The sequence below is a fragment of the Monodelphis domestica genome, chromosome 4, assembly GCF_027887165.1.
Source record: "Monodelphis domestica isolate mMonDom1 chromosome 4, mMonDom1.pri, whole genome shotgun sequence".
Taxonomy (NCBI): Eukaryota; Metazoa; Chordata; class Mammalia; order Didelphimorphia; family Didelphidae; genus Monodelphis; species Monodelphis domestica.
Window position 1 is genome coordinate 330,410,798 of NC_077230.1, and position 25,630 is coordinate 330,436,427.

At 34.9% G+C, this 25,630-nt stretch overlaps 1 protein-coding gene across 10 annotated transcripts in view; it reads left to right on the forward strand.

The window, feature by feature from the left end:
- DLG2 (discs large MAGUK scaffold protein 2) overlaps positions 1 to 25,630 on the forward strand; it is a 2,177,398-nt gene that overhangs the window by 315,189 nt on the left and 1,836,579 nt on the right. For 3 of the 10 annotated variants that reach the window (XM_056825178.1, XM_056825197.1, XM_056825206.1), the window contains exon 1: positions 7,620 to 8,185. The exons of 4 other annotated variants lie outside the window; for them this stretch is intronic. In XM_056825178.1, the coding sequence (XP_056681156.1) occupies positions 8,144 to 8,185 (42 nt within the window). In that variant the 5' untranslated portion in view covers positions 7,620 to 8,143. Of the gene's footprint in view, positions 1 to 6,912; positions 8,186 to 25,630 lie in introns of those variants that run through there. 3 more of the 10 variants (XM_056825199.1, XM_056825179.1, XM_056825207.1) reach the window with 3 other exon arrangements.

Consider the following 25,630-nt stretch of genomic DNA (forward strand, 5'->3'; position numbering starts at 1 on the left):
TAATATAAACAATTTAAATCACAGAGGAACTGCCATTTCTAATGATGAAAGAAAATGGCACACTAAATAAGTAATGGATCCTTAAAGATTTGCCATATACCTTTGTATTAGGGTATGGAGTTTACAAGACTATAATGCCCTTTAGGACAGGGACCATCCTATCACCTTCAACTCCTATTGGGGCAGATAGGTGGCAAATCTTTAAAAATGAGGTAGAGAAAGAAGTGGCAAACTAGTTGGCAAAGCCAAAATATCTTTGCCAAGAAAACACCAACAGAGTTTTAAAGAGTTGGAAATAATAGAAATGACTGAATGACAGCTCTTATCACAAGCCCTTATACATAGTATAGATTCATAAATATTTATTGAATATACTGTAGAAATGAATAGATGGACAGATGAGCATTATTCTATCATCTAGCTCCCATTTCCAACTTTTTATACCTAACAATTCTTCACTCCATGAAAAATATTTACAAAATATCTAATATGGATCCAAGAGAATTAGAAGACATCCATTTATAGGATAAAAGGGAGTTGAGAGGTCAATAAGCCTCTCTAACTTATTTTTCATTCCAGAAGACCTGAGTTCAAATCCTGCCTCCTGCACATACTACTTGCATCTTTCTTAAGTCACTTAGCTTTTGCTGGCCTCTTTTTTTCTCATCTGAAAAATTAAAGCCTTGGACTAGAATGTCTTTAATTTTTCCTCTAGTTCTAAATCTGATACTAATATTATAAATGAAATTAAAACAAGACAAGAATTAGGGTGAATAACTGTTGAATCTCCTGAACCCAACAGAGTGCTCTTTTCAGTGTACTGCCTGCCCTTGATGAACTTAAATTTGGGTTGGTCAGGTAAGAATTATGAGCATGACACAATTAGAGAAGAGATTACATAATCAAGGGCTGATTTTTGCTTAATGAATATAAATGCTAATTTGGTTATAGTCTATAAATGCTATAGGAATTGAAAAAAGGTAGGAAATACTGTGAACTGGAGCTGGCAGGAAAGATAAAGATTTTGATAGACTCATGTACTCTAAATCCTTATTTTCACTCTAAGAAGACAGCATGGTACAGCAAAATGAGTACTAGTCATAGACACAGAAAATGCAGTCTGGGTCCCCATTCTTCCTTTGTGACCTTGAACTGGTCACCTCTGCTCTCTTTCTGTACAAAGTGAAAATATTAGACTCAGTTCCCTCCTTATTTTCCTTACCTTGAAGTTTCCTATTACTGAAAGTATCTCTTTGTCTAAGCTGATGCTTTTTGGGAAGAGAGGAGAGTGATACTGTTGTCTAGAAAATGACCTGTTTGTGTTCATAGTGAAAGCTAAGAGGGACTACTATATCTAGAGATCTTAAAAAAGTGAAATTATTTCCTCTCCTTGAGGGACAGGGTTGGATCAAGTAACAATATACAGTCTTAGAATCGTAGAATCTCAGTTAGGAGAGACCTTAGAGACCAATTGGTTCAGACCTTACCTGAACAAAGATTCCCACTATGGCATCTGGCAAGTTCTCATCTTTCTTTGAAGATCTGTGTAGAGGAGAAACTACCTTCTGCCTCAGGCAGGCCCTTCTACTTGGGGATAGCTGGACAGTTGTAAATTAAGTTATTTCTCAAACTGAGCCAAAAACTTACATCCATGTAATTTCAACCCATTGTCTTGTCCTCTGGAGCCAAGTAGAATAAGTTGATCCCCTTGTCCACCTCACAACTCTTCAAATATTTTAAGACAGACATTATATACCTCCCCAGTCTTCTTTCTTATGCATTAAATGATTAGTGCCTTCAATGAATGTTTTATAATTCTTAGCTTTCTTTCCAAAATATAATATATCCTAAGTTCCTATTTCCCCATATTTCTAATTCCCCAGAATGCAGAATGTACCTAGAGAGGTGGTTAAGAGAGAAGTGAAAGCCTTGCTGAGAGGGCATTCATTACATTTTGTTAAGGCATGGAGTCTGTCATGACCATGTTGGGGAATTTTAAGTAGTTGTTAAAACTCAGTACATCTGACCTTCAAGTTTTAAGGCTGCAGGAGACTCTCCGTTTTTGGGGCAGGGGTTTGTAACTATTTTGTATGATATACCCTTTTTGTAGCATGGTGTAACCTAATACAAGTGGTTTAATCAATAAATTAATGATTGAAGAAAATGCTAAATTTCAGTTAGAGATTCCCAAAATAAAGATTAATTTTCCCCTTTCTATTTTACAGTAACCTTTGGTTGTACATGCCACAAATTTGGAATCAACCATCAATCATGAATTTCCCTCAAGTGGCATGTATGTCTTATCTGTCATTATACATGTGATATCTTGTAGGGTAGCCTGACTTTAATAAGATTGAAATTAAAGAGATAGATGAAGTCTTATACTTGGAATAAAAAATCAACTTCACAAGTATAATAGAGCAGAGGAGTAGCTGGACAACAATTCTCCCATGATGATCTGGAGATTTTAGTGAAATCTTATTATGAATCAAATTATGATATGACAAGGGGGGAAAAGCACTAATAGAATATTCAGTTACACTTGAGGGACTTAGTATCCCAGATTTGGTTGGTGATAATACTTATGTATTTTTTTCCTGAACCAATCTTGTTTTGGAATTGTGTTAATATCTAAGCATCATGTTTAGAAAGGACATTGACAAGCTAGAAAGGATCTAGAGTAGGAAAACCAGGATGTCAAAGGACCTTGTGATCATGCTATATGAAAGTTAGTTGAAGGAATAGGGGTAACTTAATAAGGAGAAGAAAAGATTTTGAAAGCACCATGACATTATTTTTAAATGTTTGATAATGGGCTGTCACATGGAAAAGGAATTAGTTTTATTCCCTCAGAAAACAAATTTTAGAGCAATTTATAGAGGCGTCCCTGCCTCCCACTTTATTGTAGAAGGGATCCCTATTTAGATTCAGTTTGGGCCAAATAGTCTCTGAGGTACCTTCCAGTTCTAAGATTCCATGATTCTGATATTGTAGTTTCCTGGGGCACTTGAGAGTAAGGCCAGCCTTTACTCAATAATTGGTCCAGGCTGCTTTGTATTTGGTACTCCTCTAGCACATGCCTGCTAATTGGTTTCAAAGATAATTTATTTTAATACATTTTACATATTGTTGTGATAAACTATGGTGAAATAGAACTAATTAAATGCTGGGCATGGTTTGGTCTTCTTAGTTCTTAATTTCTACAGCTATGAAACATGAGTATAATCATTAGTCAACTAACTGGATTGAAAGTGATGAACAAGTAATAATTATATGTGGAATACCTAGCACTGTAGTGAAGTCCCTAATTGATGAGCATTGGAAACTTGGATCATAGATGTAGAGTGAGAAAGGATACCAGAGATCTAATTTGACTCTCTGCTTTTACAGATGAGGAAACTGAGACTTCAGATCACAAGTTAGGAAGTGACAGGGTCAGTACTCAAGCTTAGGTGTTTGGTTCAAATCTAGCTATCTGTACCTCGATGGTTCCAAAAGTTGGTCAATGTGTGTAACAGAAAGTCTTTCCATTTTATCCTAAATGGATTCTGTTTTAAGCTCCCTGAGGGCAGGGGTTGTGTCTTTTTTTTTCAATCCCCTCTCATATTTAACGTGATATTGTGCTCATACTTAAATACTAAACCAAGTTTTTCATTTCACTGCTATGAGTCCTACCTCTAATGATTTTAGATTGGAATACTTCAAATGTTTTACTAGATAGTTTTGATTTTTAATTTTTTTGATATTACATCTATGTAATTTTTAATATTTTTGCAATTCTTTCTTTTTCCCTCCCTCTTGCCAACCTTCTCCCCTCCTCAATAAATCATATAATATAATATAATATAGATTGTACATAATATAATACATATTTTTCCTTTTTGTCATGTTGTGAAACAATATGCAAATTGCTTACACTAAAGAAAAATCCATGGGGGAAATAAAGTGAATAATATTATGTTTCAATCTATATTCAGACTCTGTCTATGACAGTGGATGACCTTTTTTATCATGGATCCCTTGAAGTTGTCCTGTATCCTTAACTTGTTGATAATCGTCAAGTCATTCACAATTGATCATCAGATTTTATTGTTGTTATTGTATTCCAATGTTCTCCTTGTTCTACTCATTTCACTTTGCTTCATTTCATAAGAGTCTTTCCAGGTTGTTTTTCTGTGTGTGTGTATGTGTGTGCATGTATGTATATGTGTGTATGTGATCATCTTGTTTGCTATTTCTCATGGCAAAATAGTATTCCATTACAATAATTCACTTCCCCTTAACACTTGTCATTTTGCTCTTTTATAGTTTTGTTAATTTCTTTGGCCCAAATTCTTCTCTTAGTAGCTAACAATTTGATGATGAGCTTTTCCAGTTTTAGCTAAACATAGCTTTGGACACCAAGTATACAGTTCATCACCAATGTCAAAATTAAATAATTTCCAATTAGAAAGCACCTTCTAGAGCTTCACTGAGTTTTAGACTGGCTTTCCAAAAAGGAAAAGTAGGAGCAATGGGTGGAAATTGGAGACAAATTGAAATTGGAGACAAAAGAAAACTTTCTAATAATAAAAGTAATCTAAAAGTACAAGGGGCCATCTCCCCATTAGAATAAACTTAAGCAATACAGAGTCAACTTCACAGAAACTTGAAACCACATACATAGAAATTTCTTTTTATCTCTTAAAGTCCCTGGTTTCCGTTAAAGTTCAGTTCAAATATAGTCTTTAAAATAGGAATCTCCTCTCTTTTTCTTTAATTTTCTATGTATATATTTTGCATGTGCCAATTTTATATATAGGCTTCTCTAGTAAAATATAAATTCTTTGAAGGTAAAGACATTTCTAAAAAATCTGCCCAGTGCATAGCTCATTGCCTACAACTGAGTAAATGCTTAACATATCCTCCTTAATTGATTAATGAAGCATTAGAATAGCAATGCAATGGAGAATTCTGAATTAACAAATAGTTGTTGGATGAATGAATGAATAGCAATTATTAGGAAAGCCTGAAAATGAAAATGTGGAGTATCCATTTTATTAGTTAATTAGTTAAATTTAAAGGAAATAATATGAATAAGTTGAATAATTCCTGACTTTATTCCCCAACTTTTGGATTCACTAGACCAAAAGCAAACAAACAAACAAAAAATAAAACAAACTTGTCTATCTAATGTGCCTGACTTTTAACTCTGTTTCGTTGACTTTAATATTTGGGTAATGGTTTTGCTCATCAACATGGAATCTTACTATAGTTTTGTTTTGTCTTTTATTACAAGAGGCTAATTTCTTGCATATATGTGTGTATATATATACATATTATTCATATGACTTCTCTATATCATAGATAAATAGAAAAATTTTAAGAATTAGTTCTCAAGGATAAGGGATAGAGGTTAAATTAAATCTTCACTTTTTCTATTTTCATTTTTTTCTATATATGTGTGGGTCAGAGAGTTGGCCTTTTAAAAGCATTATTTCATCTCCCACACAGTACTAGTACCCAGGCCATGATGGATCTAGAATCATAATAGATTCCAATAGACTATAGATTATTGATTTCTTTATTTCAAAGATTAATTTTCTTTTAGGATCATATGATCTCAGATTCATACCTAAACTGGATATTAGAAGCTATTAAGTCTGACCTTATTTCAAGATTAAAAAAAAAAAAGGTCTTAGGGCAGTAAAATGACTTGCCCAAGGTCATATAAGTAGACAGTGAAGAAGGCAGGATTTGAATTCAAATTCAGTATTCCAAATCCAGTGCTAATTGCCATTATACCATGCCAACTACTATTGATTAAACATGTTTTTTTTCACAGAAAAATTTTATATGAATGCATAATAAATATATTTCCCAAATCATATTGAACTACATTTTTAGACCCATGTTCTAATTTTTCATGAAACTACTTGCTTATTGTATCTTTCCCTATAAACTGTTCTAAGGCTTCTTTAAGTTTTCTTTTCTTTCTCTCTGTTTCTCTCTCTTTCTGGTTAAGAAAGTTACCCAGGGTCCTTTTAATAAGATAGTGGTGGTACTGGGACTTGCAGTTGGTTATTTTCTCATCCGGATAAATAAAGTACCAAGTACCAATTGCTCATGAATTTTGAAATCTATACTTTAAAAAATACCTTAGAATTAGAAGATAAAAAAGATTTGCCCATTAATCGACACCCCTCCCCCTCTGTCCCCAGATTGTTTTGTTTGGGATTATGCCTTAAAAATAACTACAAGAAATCCAGAACTCTTCCAGCCTCAGCCAAGAAAAGCATTTATTAACCAGATAGCTTTGCTCTGTGTTTAGCAGCTAATAAAAGTTGCAGAGCATCCAACTTGGGGCATCCATATCTGTATCTCCTATACCGGAAGTAATTGCATATACTGGAAATGCCTACAAATTCCAATTGTGTCGATTCGTGGGACCCTCAGAACTGGGAGTCCAATTCAGAGACTTCCCTGTTAGAGAGAGGTCTCCTTCTGAAGACTAGATTCCCTTTTAAACAAAAATCCATCCTCCTAAAAGACACAAACAATGACATGCCCAAAATAGCTTTTTAGTCAGAATTGACGACACTTTCTGATAGCTTGTCATCTGGAGAAAAACTGAAAACCCTGCTTTCTTCTTCCTAATTTTTCTTCCTTTCAAATCCCTCACTTCCCACTTGCATTGCCTCACCTCATAGCCCACGGGAAATGCCCAGGGCTTCAGCACCCCTGCAGTGCTCAAGGGGGTTTATGTAAAACATATTTAAAGAATAATCCTAAAAGTCACTGCAGCTTTTTTCTCCCCTTCTGAGTTATGCTTCTTCTCCACGTTGCTGTTATGCTGATGGGGAATGTCGTGGCTAAGACAGAACCACTTTTTTTTCCCCTCCCACAATTTTTGCTGCAGTGAGAAACTGCTCTTTTCTCGTTCTATTTTAGCAGGATAGCTTCAGAATTGGTGCTGAACATTTGGGCTTCCCAGGGCTGGAAACAGGACTTTAGAAGCACACACTGGACTTGCTTCTTTCAGCTCAGTAAAAATCGAGTTAATATGCAGCATCCGGTGGCTGACAGGAATGACAGCAGACAGTGGGATCTGACCGTGGTTTTGAATTGAGGGTATTTTCCCCCCTATTCCCCCCCCACTCCTCAGGATTTCAGGAGGGCAGACGCTTTCTGTCTGTCTCCCTGATCCAGCTGATCATTTGAAATGCAGTAGCAGTAGCCCCCGAAAACTGAGGTTATGTTAGCCCCTGGAATCCTGTCTCTAGTTCAATCCTTTGCTCTGATATCGATTGTGTTTTACCAATAAAGCCCATATTTGAAAATTTGTGCATAGCATTTGATGTGGGAGCCCAGGCACTCCAGTCGTCCCCAAGCAGCAGCAATGATTTGTACCCGATGACGGGGAAGTAAGTCAGTGGTTCCCCTCGGCCATTTAAACACAGTGGACCCAATTGGCGTTTTAGAGAGACCCCAGCTAAGAAAGAAATCCTTATTCTACCCCCAACCCCCCACAGTCTCATTCTGCACTGATAGGTAGAAGAAGGTGAATTTGCAAGGATTTGTAGTACTAAGGGTTTGCCAAAAAGGGATTCTGCATCAGGATAGGTGGGGATAGATTGCAGAGCCTACAGTATCCCTCAGAATAGAAAAGGACTCCCTATTCAGTTTCCCACCTGCCTGATGCATTCTCCTTATAAAGTACCTAATAGGAAAACATCAGCCCTCCCCAGAAATATAAAGTAACCCATTGGTTAAATTTTAATTCCTCACCTTACCCCCCCCCCAACCCCTGCGAGTTCTCCTCCCCTCCCTTCTTTTTTCTTTCTTTTTTTTTCCTTCTTCTTCCCCTCAGTGATTTAAAATGCTAGAAGCGAAAGCAACTGAGGTCTTAACTTTCAGCTGCTGAATTTTGGCTAATTGAAATTACTGGGCATAATGCTATATATAGGCAATGAAGAGATTTTTAGATTTCACTCAGTGCCTTCAAGACATGTCTTTTTGTAGTCAGAAAAGCCCGAGATCAATGCATTTTCAAACTGACAGAGGGAACCGGCGCTTCTTTGGTAGCACATGCTCAGGATCGGGTCTGTGGTTTGTGCTGGGCTGAAGAGCTGAATGCCAGTCCATATGCTCCTTGTTTACTGCAATGTTTTTTGCATGTTACTGTGCACTCCGGACTAACGTCAAGGTAAGAGGAGCCGAGGCAACACTGGGGGCAAGATGTACATGATTAAAGCCAGCTGCAGAAAATGTCTACCTTGTGTGGCTGGCTCTTCGGGACTTGAGGATTTGCTAGCTGCTCAGGCATATTATTACAGGTGGTTGGAGGGGCTTTGTTTTACTGGGACTGTGGAGCTGAGCTGGAGAGGCATGTTTGCAATGTGCTGGGTAGTGACCTTCATGTTTAACTCTTTGTAATTCTGGTTCATCAGCCGGTCTGCTGGGGGTGGGGGGAGTTAGGGGGAGAAGGGAATAAATGGAAATTAGTCAGGTAGGCCAGGAATAAAAAATCAGCGATGGAATAGAGGAAACGAACGCTATTTAGAATTAAGAATTCAAATACTTCTTCCCCGAAAGTGATGGCAGATGTATGTTTTCTTGCTGCTTTATTGTCTGCAAGCCAGAGGGCTGGAAGAACTGGTGGCTGAAATGATATCAGGATGCCATTTGGGGCATAACTTGTCATCAAATGCACACAAACAACTGAGGAACACTGTTAATTGACAATATCTGTCTCCCTGCTCCTCAGCTGGCTTTCGATCAGTGTCTGCGCTCAGCTTCATCGTTGTGGTCTCTCCTTTGCCCATGTTTGTGCCCCCCTCCTTAGCATTCACTTGTTTGGGCTAAAAAGCCTCAGAAGTTGAGTCTAAGTTGCTAGATTTATTTCCTTGTCAGCAGCTAGGACAATATTAGTTGAAAGGATCATTGACATTGTATTCATTCAGCTTTGAGGCAGACATACAGGCCAGCTGTGGGATTCCAGTGGCATAATTTAAGTGAATTACAATACTCTGTCAACATATTGAGACTGTTTGGTTGTTCTTGCACTGGGCATAAATGGAAAGTATGTGCCTCAGAGAAAATTTAGATAAAGCCCCCAAACTGAAAACAGAGGTTTTAAAAATTGATAAATTTATATATATATATATATATATTTTTTTTTTTCTGAATGGAAAGCTTTAAGATGTCTGGGTACTAAAGTTTCATCTCCTGGGCTTGGAGATTTTAATAATAGAACTCAGTACTACCATAGATGATTTTATAAGGGATTTTTTATACTGGATTTAAAGTAGGGAGAATCTTTTTATTGTAATGGGTTTTTTTGATGACCAACTCTGTAACACAAATGCCTGTTTATTTTGTTAAGTGACTTTTACTTTTGATCACTTTTAAATTAACTTTCTTAACCTATTCACCTCCACACCTGTGACAGAGATGGTGGGAAAATGTACATTTTGAAATATCCAAAGTGAGTCAGACTGTATCACTGGTGATTTCTGATCCTTCTCCAAATATAGGTTATAGAGGAAAGGGTTTGCAAAGAGAAATGATTGTAAGTGCTTATGTACATTGTCCTTAAATGGGAGCATCAAAATGCTTTCTTCATCAAACTTCATCTTTTCCTCTTGCCTTCCCTCTGCCCCTGGGCAATCACTAACCTGACTAGTAGTCTGAGAATGGAGCAGGATTGTACAGTAAAAAAAAAAATGAGATAAAATGAGTAGACAGTTCTTTCACTGCTGGTTTCATGAGACACTCTAAAAATATTTATTAACAATGAGTGCAGCATTTTATGTGTTTAACTTTTCAGAAGTATACCCTGAAATTCATAGACACAAGAACATTTAGTCTCATGTCCACAGAGGTTTTAAACACATCTGGACAACTAGGAGTGAAGTGGGGGAAACAATCCACTTATGGTTGTATTCCCAGCTCTGATTCATAAATCAGTTGAGACTCAAACCTCTAAATTGTCATATGTTGTGTTGCTGTCATTTTACTGAGTGCATGAACTTCAACTAAATTTATCCTTGTCTTTCTGAGAGTAAACACTTGCTTTTTCTTTCATGAATCACTATTTTTTTTTGTGAGTTCTCCCCTCTTGGGAGCACCAAGGTTTGTGACAGAATTTGCCATCCACTTATGCTTTAATATACAAAAAACACTGAAATTCTGAAATCCTGTCTATAATTTGGGTTATATATTGGTTGTGTACAGAATTGCTTTTGTGGTGTCATTGAAAACAATCTAATATATAATGGTTTTCCAAAGTATTCTTGGGTCAACTTGGTTGATGATAAATTGACTCAACTTTCTGTACTGACTGAAACGTAATCAGCAATTATAGTTCTTTATTTTTTACCTAGAATAAGCTATTAATGACATGGGTTCTTGGGAATCTATAGATTGGAAAAGCCCAGAGAATTTTGGAATGAATATATGAATAATATTCAAGATGTGGGGTCTGGACTAATGACAGCTAAGGGGATCAGCTTAACCTATCTTAGCCTTAGCCTGTCTGGTAAGTTCAAGGCAGGACTCAGCAGACACTATTACAGATCTGGCAGAGTCTGAGCATGTGAGTCTGTGTGAAAAAATATAAGTGAGAAGCAAAGTGAATTCTTTGAATGTTGCCTGAGGAATAATGACCATAGACATCTGATTGGTTTTGAGAGTTGTGTTTATGTTATCATCATCATCCTAAATTAATTATATTCACTAGGGAAGAAACAGTGATAATGAAAAACAATAGTAAAAAGCTAACAGATAACTTCTGTTATCTCATTAGTTATATATTGTTGTTAAAGTTCATTATTAGTAGTATTAATATTATTTTTCATTTAAATAATAAGAATCAATATTGTTGATTATGATACTCTAGATATGAATTCCATTCTGCAGTTTTTCAAAGAACTTTTACATATATAAACTTATTGTGTTATAAACTTAAAAAAGTTAAAGAGTAGAGGATTTATTTTTTTTTCATTAAATTAATGATTTTTATTTTATTTTTTAAATTTCATTTAGTCAATTTAGAATATTTTTCCATGGTTACAAGAATCATGTTCTTTCTCTAACCCTCCCTACACCCCTTCCTGTAGCCAACATGCAATTCCACTGGGTTTTACATGTGTCCTTGATCAAAACCTATTTCCATATTATTTTTTGCACTAGGATGTTTGCACTAGGATGATCATTTAGAATCTACATCCCCAATCATATCCCCATCAACCCATGTGAACAGTTGTTTTTTTAATTCTGTGTTTCTACTCCTACAGTTTTTCAGCTGAATGTAGATAGTGTTCTTTCTCATAAATCCCTCCTAATTGTTCTGGATCATTACACTGCTACTAACTGTGAAGTCCATTACTATGTATAATGTTCTCTTGGTTCTGCTTCTTTCACTCTGCATCAATTCCTGGAGGTCATTCCAGTTCACATGGAATTCTTCTAGTTTATTATTCCTTTAGGTGCAATAGTATTCCATCACTAACATACACCACAATTTGTTCAGCCATTCCCTAATTGAGGAGAATCCCCTCATTTTCCAATTTTTTTTACCACAACAAAGAGCACAGCTATGAATATTCTTGTACAGGTCTTTTTCCTTATTATCTCTTTGGGATATAAACCCAGCAGTGCTATGACTGGATCAAAGGGCAGACAGTCTTTTAGCACCCTTTGGCATAGTTCCAAATTGCCCTCCAGAATGGTTGGATCAATTTACAACTCTAAAAGCAATGCATTAATTTCCCAATTTAACACATCCCCTCCAACATTCATTACTTTCCTTTGCTGTCATGTTTGCCAATCTGCTAAGTGTGAAGTGGTACCTCAGAGTTGTTTTGATTTGCATTTATCTTATTATAAGGGATTTAGAACATTTTTCATGTGCTTATTAATAGTTTTTTCCCCTTTATATGAACATTTCCTATTCATGTCTCTTGCTCATTTATCAGTTGGGGAATGGCTTGATTTTTTATTTTTTCCACAATTGATTTAGCTCTTTATAAATCTGAGTAATTAGATCTTTGTCAGAGGTTTTGTTATGAAGATTTTTCCCCCAATTTGTTGCTTCCCTTCTAATTTTGGTTGTGTTGGTTCTCTTTGTACACAACCTTTTTAATTTAATGTTATCAAAATCATTTACTTTACATTTTTTAATTTTTTCTAATTCTTGCTTGGCCTTAAAATCTTTCCTTTCCTAAAGATCTGACAAGTATACTATCCTGTATTCACCTAGTTTTCTTCTTTATATTCAAGTCATTCACACATTCTGAGTTTATCTTGGTGTAGGGTGTGAGATGTTGATCCAAACCTAATCTCTCCCACACTGTCTTCCAATTTTCCCAGCAGTTTTTGTCAAATAGTGGATTTTTTATACCAAAAAAAGATCCCAATCTTTTGGTTTATCATAGACTGCCTTGTTGAGGTCAAGTACCCCCAAGTCTATTCCACTGATCCTTCTTTCTGTCAGGAGTAGAGGATTTAAATAGCATCTACACACAAGGTAGTTGATAGGAGGGTATGATGGACACTTGAGTATCTCCCAATCTATTTATATCTGGAAGACACAAATCACTCATCCAGCATCATTCAACATGTAGTTATTGAGTATCTACTGTATATAAAAAAGCACTGGATAGCTTCTTTGTGGGTTAGAAAGATGTCAAGACAGAACCCTTCCTCTCAAACATGATTGAGGGCCTAGTAAAGGGTAGAATGACAGCATGAAATTAAATAGTATTAAATGATATGAAAATTCAAAGGAGGAAGGGATGCCATCCAACTAACTGGAGATACAGGTGTTTTTTGTTGTTGAAATACCTAATTTTATATAATCTCTTGTCCATAGAGAATTAACACATGAATGAATGAAAAAGTATGTATTAAGTGCCCACTAAAACTAAGTGCTGAGAATAAAAAGAAATAAAATGATTTCTGCTTTCAACTTGCCTCAATCTATCTTTCCAGATCTAGTGGGACATCACTCTCTTTCTGTCATTCAAAGATCCATCCAGACTAGCTTTCTGTCTGTTTCCATATCTCCTGTCTTCAGACCCTTATGATTGTGCTTCATACCTAGAGTATACCCTTTCCTTAGCCCTACCTCTGAGACTATCTCTTTCCCTTAAGTGTAGCTCAGGCACCATCTAATGCATGAAGCCTCTGCCATTCCTCTCAGTGCTGATGTTTCTAACTTCTATTTAGCCATTTTGTGTGTATATTTATTTGTTTTATATTTATGCTATACATATTATATATATATATATACACACATATATATATATATATATTAGAATACAACTACAACCATAAACTAGAATATAAGCTCATTGTGAGTAAGGATGGATTTCATTCTTTGTACTTGAATCTGCAGTGCCTAGCACAGTGCCAGGTAAGTAGTAACTGATTAATAATAAATACTTATTGATTGATCAACTGGTTGAATGACTTAATTTTCTAATGGAGGAGAAAAGTCATATAGAAACATTCAAAGCAAATAGAAAGGCCTGGTAAACCCTAGGGTCCTAATAGGGCAAATAGCATAGTTTAGTGGTCTAGAAAATGTAATCCAATTGGAATTAGTAGGTATGATGATATTGATGAGAATTTTATTTTTGATTTGGATTTATGACTTCATTGGTTTGGGGAACTCCCATTATAGATATGCCTTTCAGTGATGAATACTGACAATTTATGTGTTCTTGAAACTTAACCTTGGCTCCTGAAACATTGACTGATTCATCTATATTCACATAAGTAGGATCTGCCAGAAGCAAGACTTGAACTCAGTCCTTTTTGATTCAATCAACTATTCTGCAACCCTGCTAGGTCACATTAGATCATTGACCCTATATCTCTATAATCTTTTTTTTTATAATTTTCCTGATAGATTGAAAGATAGGTAAATAATGACTATATATTTATTTTTTAAATATCAAAAGTTTGTCAATATACTTTTGTCTTTTATATTTTTACAAAACTCTTTTTTGAGTTAGGAAGGGAAAGTATTATTTCCATTTTTCAGATAAGAGAACCAAGGCAAGAAGAGGTTAAGTGATCAGTCTAAGGATATTCAGCTAGCTCATGGCATACCAAGAACTAGAAGTGGCCTCTTGATACCTAGACCATATTCTTTCCACTGCAGCATACTGCCTGCCCAAGTGAATTTAAAGAGGTGACATAATACAGGCTTTAAAGTTGTTTGTGACAATAAAATAGTGTACTGGGAAGGATATTGGACTTGTTGGCTGATAATAATAATAATAATAGTTACTAATATCTGTATATCACTTTAAGATATTCATAGTACTTTACATATCTTATCTCATTTCATCTTCAAAACAACCGTGTAAGGTAGTTGCTATTATTACATTTAATTTTGGAATGAGGAAACTGAGACTAGGAGGAATTAAGTGACTTGCCCAGGGTCACATAGTTGGTTAAAAATGGGAAGATCTAGGTTTACCACTTCTTTCCTAAGTGACTTGGAGTAAGGCATTCTGCCTCTTTCTATTTGAAATAAAGAAATTGCATCATATGCCCTTCTTGCCTTAGAAGTTGCCTTTCAACTCAAAGTTCTATAACCTGTCTTGTTCTTGAATTTTATTTTTACAAAACCCCTTTCTTTTATGTTAGAATTGATGCTAAGTATCAGTTCCGAGGCAAAAGAGCAGTAAGGGCTCATTGGGGGTTAAGTGACTTGCCCAGGATCACACAGCTAGGAAGTGTCTGAGGCCATATTTGAAGCCAGGACCTCTCATCTCCATATAGGATGCCAGGCTTTCTATCCACTTATCCACTTATCTCCCCCAACCACATCTTCTTCCATTTGATTTTGTAGATGACTTGCCTTGATATCTTAAGGTCTGATTTACAAACTTAACAGAAGAGTATAAGTTTTGACTGTAATGGCTTCGTTTGGTAGGCATGGGAAGAGTTAAATTTTGCAGGAGTTTTTAGGTCATAGAAATAACTCAATAAAAGCTTAGGATGCTTAAAGAGGAACATAGTTTGGAAGATTTGCATGAATTGATCTAGCCTGAAGAGAACAGTATCCAGAGAATAATATACACAATTACATAAATGTAACTGAGTTTTCAAGGACTGACCTTAGCCCCAGAGAAAAGATGATGAAATTAAGCTTTGTTTTTGGTAGAGAGGTAGAAGACTTTGAGTAAAGAATAGTGCATTCATTATCAGACAGGATCACTGTGTCAGTTAGCTTTGCTCAATGGTTTTTCTTTATTATGATGGGGAGAGGTATTTATTGAGAAGTGGGGCTATAGCATATCAGTTAATGGCTATGTTGCAAAAACAAAAGGAATCAATATTTTTTGAAATTTATTTAGGAAAAGAAACATCTTCATGAACATTGCTGAAGTCTAGTTTCTTCTTTTTCTATAGAAAGAGAAGGCTCTTCTCTTAATCTCCTAGATTGCCTACTTTTATTAAATTTAAACAGAATTGAGCAGAGAATTCTCTTGCTAGCATGAGGCTATCCCAAACACAATTGTCCCATCCTGTTTCAGATCACAGAGTATCTCAGTTAGAACCAAATGTGTTTTAATCACCACCCCACCCCAGTGCCATGTTCCTTTTTGAGGCTATAGAGCAATACCATGAGGATAAGCTCCAAGGGAACCAATTAATCAACATGTCTCTAAAGAGACATGAAAGACCTGGTGTTAGGTACTGTAGAATATATAGAGAGGTGTATCTGTGATTTCACTGGTGTAGGGAATTCCAAAAAAGAAACATCTTCCCCCAGTACAGGTTAACAACTTTTCTACAATATACAGTATTAAAGAGTTGTTTAGGAAATGGAGAGAATATGTCAGAGGCAGGTGTTGAACTCAAGTCTTTCTGAATCCAGGACTTTTTTCCTTATCTGCCATAAAACATCCTCTCCACTGTAGAATATATATATATATATATATATATATATATATATATATATATATATATATATATACATCATGCTCATTTCTTTCAAAAAAGCATAGAAAAACCTTTACCCCATTGATATTCCTAACCCTATTTATTTTAGAGCATCTTATTTGCTTGAAATGTTTTTCCTTTGCTTCAACAATAATCCAAATATTACCTATACTTTAAAGTTCCTTTCTCGTTCATTTTTTAAAGAACAACTTTTTAAATACCTCCTAGGTGCCAGTTATTATGGTAGGCACTCTGGATAGAGTTAACAATAAAGCAATTCTATCAGTAGGAAATAATATCAACAACATGAATATTGACATGTATATTAAGCTATAAGTATGTAGATTTTTATAGAGTTAGAGATAGATACAAAAATATAGATATTTATCGATATAGACACATATAGATACAAAACAAATACAGAATAATTGCTGTGGGCCAGAAACATCTGGGGAAGGTTCGGAATTGATCTTATATAGAAAATAACTCTGGACTCTTGAAACAAGATTAGGATTTTATGAGAAAGAGGTAAGGAGAGAATGCTTATGGAATATCTAATTAGAAATGTTTAGTTAGCAGTTGGTGATGCTACATTGGGGTTCAGAAGAGAGATACTCAGGCTAGAGTTAGAGTTCTGGGATTCATTTTCTCAGAAATAATAGTTGAATCTCTCAAGGTATCTGTTCCCATTGAAATTTTCCCAGACCACCCTAGGCCCCAGGAATTTGCCCTTTATTTGGCAGTAAATATATATTACTTTGGGATCCCTCTTTTATTGAAGTCACACTTTTCAGGGCCATAACTAGCAATTTTATAACTGGGGAAAGCAGCACAAAATATGACTGGGAACACAGAACATGTTTTCAATTCCATTGAGCAGATTGGAGAGGCAGCAAAGATTGAGAGGGAATTGTAGAAATGGCTTACTAGGATCAGGCAGGCAAATAAGGGCAGGGGGCTGGGCAAACAAAAAAATTCTTTTGAGGAGTGTTATTCTTACAAACTATTTGCACCACTCAGTTGTTTCTGTTTATAAAATTAAAAAGTGCTGGTAGTACCCTCTAAAATTTTAGTGTCCTGGGGCTATAGCCCTACCCACCTTGCACTAGTAAAGGTTTTTGGATTATTTAAATGGTTAGTAATATGTGCTTTGTTTTCTCAACTAAGCTATAGGTTCCATAAGAGCATGAAATACATCTTAGGTTTCTTTGCATCCCCTTTCCCACCTTGCCTAGAAAATTGATGGTTGATGGTATTCCAGAAATTCTGGATCACCATTCTTATCACTGAAGACTATATCCCATTATTATTCTATATGGCATCTCATACACTGAAGCTTTGAATAAATGATTATTAATTAGTCTAAGGATAATTTAGATTTGTGAATAAATATCTGTGAATAGTTCTTCCTGTCATACAAATTTGCCCTTAAGTATTTTACTACTTCAAAAGTCACCACCTTAAATCACATTTTGGTTTTACTTTTATTTCACTTTGATCATGTCTGATTTTGTGTTGAAGTTATATATGTTTCATACCACCACCATCATATAGTAGACTCATTACAGTTAGGACTCATTTTCCCTAGAGGCCAGAAAATTTATTTCATATATAATGGATATTTCAATACAATTTTTGAACTGAACTGAAACATAGAATTCTAAAATAGCATATAGAGCTTGGAAGAGACCTTGAAGATCATAGAAACCAACATTCCTGATTTAGAGATAAAGAAACTAATGCCCAGAGGGGTTCAATAACTTTTCCAAGTTCCTAAAACGAGGAGAGCTTAGAGCCAGAACTAGAAAGCTCTTAGGTTTTTGAAAATTCATTAGTTTGAGATGTCAAGGAATGGAGAAGAAGGTTCATATACAATTGATCTCATTGTAGGGTGTATTGATAGTATGTAAACTGACTTAGATGATGTTATTCATGAGATAATGATAGAATAAGAAATGTATGCTCTTCCTTACTGCAATCTACTTTGTCCCTGTTTCTCTCTGTCTCAGGAAAAGTAAAGCCAAACATGTGAATAATCTCAGAATGTCAGTTTTATCCAAACCACTGGATGGTCTACGGGCATTAAGAATAATGAAGGTGATCAGACAATCACTAATCATCATTTATGTTACTACCATGTATCAGGCACTGTGCTAAAGGCTGGAGATAGAAAAAGAGGCAAAAGATAATCCCTGAACTCAAGAAGTTTATAATCTAATAACAAAGGGAACTTGAGTCTCTTACTAATTCACCAATCTTAGAGTAAGCAGGCATTAGGTGATATTTTATGTTTTATATTTTCCATATTACATATAGATACAGTATTAATAATTGGTTTCTGACATTTCATGATCCATATTCTCTCCCTCTCTCTTCCTCAAGATGGCAGGTAATATGATATAGGTTGCACACTTACTACCATATTATACATAACTATATTAATCATGTTGTAAAAGAAAATATATTGTTTATACTAGAGGAAATTTCATGAAAGAAATAAAAAATGGTATTTTTCAATCTGCATTCAGATTTTATCTATTCCTTCTGTGGCAGTGGATAATCTTTTTTTTTTTTTTTGTCATGAATCCCTTGAAGTTGGCCAGGATCCTTACATTACTGCCTAGGTAACTTTGAATATAGTAGTCATGAATAAGTGAAATGAGGATGAACACTGGAGTTGGCAACACTCATTCTAGATGTCTTTACAGAATTCCCCGCCCCCCTTCTGTGAGTAAAAAGATGCCACCAACTCAACCTGTAATCATTTATATTACATATCTTCTAGTGGATAGCAACCCAGACATCTGATTCTTTTATATGGGAATTAGCAAAAGCATAATGTATTAACAACACTAACAGTAGCTAGAACTTATAATGCTTTGAGGTTTGCGAATCTCTTTATGTATATCATCTTATTTGATCATTGAAATTACTCTGTGACACAGATGTTATTATTATCCCCATTTTTCAAATGATGAAAACTGAGACTGAGTGCTCTCAAGAAACTTGAAAAGGATCACACAATAGTGAGTTTTTGAGGCAGAATTCAATCTTAGACCTTCTTGACCCCAATTTCATTGTTTAATCTACTATGCCACCTCGCTCTTTGTAATATGTGACAATTTTTAAAAATAGCCAGATGATTTACTCATTCATTCTTTCCTTGATTCCCAAGTGTTAACAAACTATGTGATTAATGTTATTAGTCCTTGGACAGGCCTCAGATTCTTCTCTCTTCCTATCTTCCTCTGCAAGACTAAAATTATGGGAAGTCCTCTTTAGGACTCTTATCAGAATATAGGCTGACATATAGGAACCTGTGTGTGAAGGGGTAGATTACTCAAATCACTGAAAGCCACATAGAGTTGCAAGTCAAACGAAGTCGTGCAAAGAACATGATTCCAGTTTCCATACTATACAATACCTTTCAAATAACCTTCCCCAGGCACCTCTGTGCCATGGGATTCATGAGGACCTAGGTTGTCAAGCTGATTTAGGTCAACATCTTATTGCCTTTAAATGTAAACCTTACCTGAGTAGAAACTGCAAAATCACTGAGGTAATCATTCAAAAGCATTAATTGAATATCTCTTCTAGGGGAATGAAACAAGACAAAATATTACGCTAGACACTGTGAGACCCCCCCCCCAAAAGTGGAGAGAACATTTCTGATTGCTATGAATATACTATATAGCTCGAAATAATGGATGTTATATGGTACTTCATGGTACTTCATGGTGGCATAGCCCTATGAATTCATAGTCTCCTTTGAATGTCCCAGTCATCCTGCAAGATGAGTGGTTATAAGTCTTTTTATGCCCATTTTAGAGATGAGGGAATTAAGTGTAAGAGAAGTAAAGTGATGTCCAAACATATATCTAGTGGAATTTAAGTCTTCTGACTTAAGGATTCATTTTTACTTGATGGGAGCAGTCTATATGTATGAGCTACATGTGACATCAATAAAACAGCCATGAAGATTAATGATAGATAGTTAGACAGACAGACAAACAGATAGATAGATAGATAGATAGATAGATAGATAGATAGATAGATAGATAGATAGATAGATAGATAGACAGACAGATAGATAGAACTAGCTATTCATAATGATTTCAAATTACTTGAGCCAGAAAGGAAGCAATGATTGCAAGTAGCAAAATTGACTTTTTCAGTAAGAAACTATGATAGACTAACTTCATTTTCTTTTTAGATAAGATTATTAGAATAGTAGCAGAATGTTAAAGATATTGTCTTCCTAGTCTTCAGCAAATATTTGGAAAGGTATTTTATTCATATGAGAGGGAGAATGTGAAATGCAGTGACAATGAAAGATAGTTTGGCCTAGATAATAAAATAATTACATGAATTTAGAAGTGATGGAATATCTTGGTCAAAATAGTCATTTAATGACAACCTGGAAAAAGGTCATAATGACTTTCTCCAACAATATGTGCTTGATCTTGTGCAATTTAACATTTTTATCAATGAATTAACAACTATATAAATACCATACTTCAAAAATCTACAGATAAGATGAAGCCCAAAATCACACTTTTGAAGACAAAACCAGAATCTATAAAGGAATTTAACAAACGAGAATGTTGGGATGAAGCTGATCAATTGAAACTTTTTTGAAGAGTAAACATTTTTATATATTCATATATAATGTTACATAACAATAACATAATGCATATGATTTGTTAGAAATATGTCAAAAATTATAGTAAATATGCAAGAGAAACAAATTCTCACATTAGCTTTGTCCAAAAATCTATGTCTTATTTCCTCCTGCCCCCTAAAAAGGCAGGTAATATAATAAAAGTTGTACATATACAATCATATAACACATTTCCCCATTCATCATATTGTGAAATAAGATACATGTTGCTTATGTTAGGAAAAAAGAAAAAAGAAAAATGATATATTTTAGACTGAATTTGTATTTTGTCTGTTCTTTCTGTGGTTATGTATGTCCTTTTTCATCATGAGTTGCATGGAAATGTCTTGAACCCTGGAATTGTTGATAAGTGTAAAGTCATTCACAGTTGATCATCATGTGTTATTGTTGTTATTGTATATAATGTTCTCTAGTTTTGCTCACTGCACTTTGAATCCCTTCATATGAAACATGAAATGTAATAAAGATAAATCTAATGCATTACTTTGAAGTTTAAAAACTCAAGTTTAAATATTCAAGATAGGGAAAGAATAGGCAGGCATGATTGTCTTAAAGAAAGGTACATATCTTTAACATACTGCATGTTCAATATGAATCAACAGATGTGGCATACTACAAGAGATTTCTAGTGACATTGGCTTCTTTTTTATTTCTTTCTCCAGACATATTTATGGAAGGACATTGATAAATGAGAGAACAACTAAAGGAAGTAGGCTAAATGATAAAGACATGTCACATAAAGATCAATAGAAGGAACTGGGAAGTTTTAGAATAGAGAAGGGAATGCTGAGAAGGATCATGATAGCAGTGTTTGAGTCTGAAAAACCATCATGTGGAAGAGGGATTAGATTTGTTATACAAGTATCCTTTCTACACCTTGACTTTCCTCTTCATAGTTTCCATATTGTGAGTTGGTATAAGAAATTAAATGGAAATTTTGGAGGAGTTTGTGGAAGATACTTATGACATCTGAAGGCCAGCAAATAACACAGAAAATAAGTTTAGAAACTAAAAAATGAAATTAACCCAAAATTTCAATAAGTTACTATAAATCCCCCATAAAATAAAAATAAAAAATTCAGACTTCTCTGGCATGAAGGGAGGGACAAAACATTTTACACAGATTTTCCAGATGATGTGGAATAGATAACTGTATTTGGCTCCAAGGCCACAATGTGCATCAATGAATGGAAATCGTACAGAAGCATATTTTGGTTCCATTTGGGAAAAAATAAAAACTCCTTAAGTATCAGAGCTATTTAAAAGTGAAATGAACTGCCTTGGGAGTGAGACAGTTCCCCTTATACCCATGTCTCCAAAATGTGATACAATGACTGAATATAACTCACTAGATGGAGTTTGACCAAGACTAAGTACAAGAAGATATATTCTCTGTGTTTCTGAACCCTTTATATGCATCTGAATGTGGCCGAGTCCATATTAATGTCATCAAGTCAACAAGCATTTATTAAGTCCTTACAGTGTGCCAAACACCATGCTAACTGATGTTGATATAAAGAAATGCCAAAACAATCCAGCCCTAAAGGAGTCCACAATCTAATTGGGGAAACAACTTGCAAACAACTAAGTCCAAACAAGATACAACAGGATAATGATCTCAGAGGGAAGTGTTTACTGGAAACTGAGAAAGGTTTTTTGTTTTGTTTTGTTTTTTAAAAGAGGTAAAATTTTACCCGAGACTTGAAGGAGGCCAAAGAAATCAGTATTTTGGGGTTATCTAGCCAAGGAGATGAATTATTTGTCAAGTTCGTAGAAAAACAAGTGGTATATTTTCATATATATTTCATAGAAATAAAGGAAGGAGGAGTCTAAAAGAAAAGTTTAGTTAAGTTGGACACATAGTAGAGTTTAATCCAGTGGAAGGGCCAAAAAACTAGATTACAAAGGATTGAGCAGACTGTGGAAATGAGGAAATGGAAGCAATGTTGTTAAGAATATACAATTCATATGAATAGATAAGTAGAATGGAAATTTCTTGAGGATAGTGCATGCTTTTCATTCTTGTCTTTTTATCCTCAGTACCCAGGACAGCACCTTATACATGCCTCTGGTATTTAAACAGTGCTGTCAAATGTATGAATGACTAAACATTCTTTGAATTCATGGAAATATGAAACAAACTTCTTGCTCTGGAGTAATTAAGGTTGGGAAATGGAAGCATATGCATATTCAGGAAACCTGTTCCACAGCCTTATTCAATTTTTTGACTATCTTTGGTAGTACTTAGCATAGTACTTTACACAGAGGAGACTTTTAATAAGTGTTTGTAGATTGACTAGAGGAGTGTCATATGCTGCTTTGTAAGTTTGAATCTCAATAAAGTACATAGGCAAAAATTGCTACTGGAATTCATATGTATAATCTGGCACATTTATAGATAAAGTTTAATTCCATCCAAATGCAGATACTTATAAACCAACTGAAAGTTTAGTATACTTTTAAAGAGGTCAATTAGCAATGCAAATGAAAGTCACCTACCCTAGTGGTAAGTACAACAAACACAATAATGATCCTCATTAGACTTGTTAGACATTTTGCCTTAAAACATTTGACTTTTCTTAGTTAGAAATAGGCAGAAAGTCAAATGAGGGTTTAGACTCATCTTTAAAGTTGGAGCTGTGCAGGTTTCAGTATTTGGAATCAAGTGCCCCAAAATATGTGCTCTAACTTTATAAAAGTCACTTTATTTGTTCTATAGAGCAAATAAAAAGAAAAATTGAAGAAACATCAATTTAAGTAACAACTTTTATGCTGGAGGCAAGTAGCAAAAAGATGCTTGAAACAACACAACCCTTCTTCCAACCCCCCAATCCCTCCTTGTGGCACCTGCCCCTATACAGTTGAGTAGACCTTTCTAGTAGGGTCTCCAGGGACAGCTAGAAGATGACTTGAGATGAGGCTACTGGAAGGAAGAAAGGCCTTATCTTCCAGCTTCCAATTTGAACTCATTGTTCTTGCTAAGGAGGAACTAAATATATCTGTTTCTATAGTGTCAGAAGACTACATGTTGCTAGTGCTATATAAATGCCATCATCCTGGGACAATGCCACAGCCATGTTTCTTAGTTATGATTCTGTTCAAAGATACAAATAGTAAGAGTGGTTGGTCAGATCAATAAGCCAAAAATCTGCTTAGAGAAAATAAATGTTAAGCTTTATTTTGATGGAAGGGTATCTGGGTTGGTGGTGTGGAGTGGGAAGAATGGCAAGGGAAATTGACCGAGGTGGAAATAAATAAAAAGAATCCCTTGACTTGAAAAGAAGGGCCATACATTGGCAGTCCTATGCATAAGGATTTACTAAAAGGAAATGATGATTCTTTCCATGTTCTTTGTCAGGTCTTAAAAGCCCCAGTCCCCAAGTTCATTAGGAAATGTAAACGACTAAAGCTATTTTATGAAAAGTAAATAAAGAATTGTGGGAATGAGAGACATTATTCTTTTTAGGCCATTGCTTTTCAGCAGAGGATAGAAGGCTTCCAAGTGTGACATTAGAATGACTCTGAAAATGAAGCACAATTTAAAAATAAATGATGATATTTAGGTTTCTAAAGGAGTGTTGAGGCCATGCTTGGCTGTATAGCAAGGTAAAAAAAGGAAAAGAAATGAAATTTAGGTAAATAGGCTGCCTATCTAGTCTTCTTTATTTCTACCATTCCCTTCTACTACTTCCAATTCAAACCTGACCCCTGCATTGGGTTCAAATGGGATGGATTTTATAGAATGCTCTCCTTAAAGCAGTAGTGAACAACACAATTTTAGAATCCTATATGAGGAAGAGGGGGATGTAGTAATTCAAGAGTAACACCATTAGCATATGAAATGATTATATTTTCAGACCATCAACCAAAGAAACCCACAGATAGGAAAATTCAAAACCTTTTAAACATATATTGAGGCTTCAAATCACTTTCATTGTCATAAGATGCTTGAGACCCTTCTTAGCAAAGGCAACTTAATTTAGAGTGCAAAAAGTGCTAAGTTACAGTCTGTTTCTTGATGACAACTCCATCACTCCCTAGCTATATTGCCTGGTCAAATGAATTAACCTCTTTGAGTTTCCATTTTCTCATCCATAAAATAGAAAAAAATAAAAACAAAAGTATTGCAATACCTAACTCTAGGACTGTCATAAGGAAAATCACTTTGTTTAATATTGTCATTAAGGCAGTTATAATTGTTATGATATATGTTGTAAAGTTCTGATTTCAAAAACATGAATATTTTATGTGTGCTTAACACAGTGCCAAATGCATTGATGATATCTACACTGGTCTAGTCTACATCATATCTTTCATTCAGTGGCTTTATGTGAGTATTGAAATAATGAATTAATAGGCCACATATGCATAATGTAGAATCATAGAATATTGGCGATGGAATGGATCTTATAGTTCCATTTTTTCATTTAATAGATAGAAAAACTAAGGTCTAAAGATATAAAATTATTAGTTGTGTAGCTGAAAGGAACATTCAAAGACAAAGTACAATCTGTCTTAAAATATGATGGAAATGAGACTCAGTATGAAGAGATGAGGAATCTGAGATTCAGCAAGGTTAGAGGACATGCATAAGGGTACAGAAACATTAAGTAACATAGGGATAACTCTGATTCATAGATTCTGACACTAGAAAGAACCCTTGAGATAGAGGGAATATTTATGTAAGGCTCAGAAAGAGGAGATTCTAGTAAGGCAAAACCTACCAGGTATAAAATGATGTCTTCCCCTTATATGAAAATCATTTAACTGCAAAATAATAAATACAGAATGGAGGAGATGTAGATATTGTCAAGTTCATATAAATAAGATTTAGTTATTTTACTGATATTTCAGCTGGATATAAACCAATTATGGGATAAGACAACCCCCAGAAAACTAATTTTATCTAACATAGAATAACATTATATCATCTATAACTTTATTTCATAGGCTTCCCTGTCTAAAGAATTTATCACCAGAGTGAGTAGTAATTTCTCCTAACTTGAG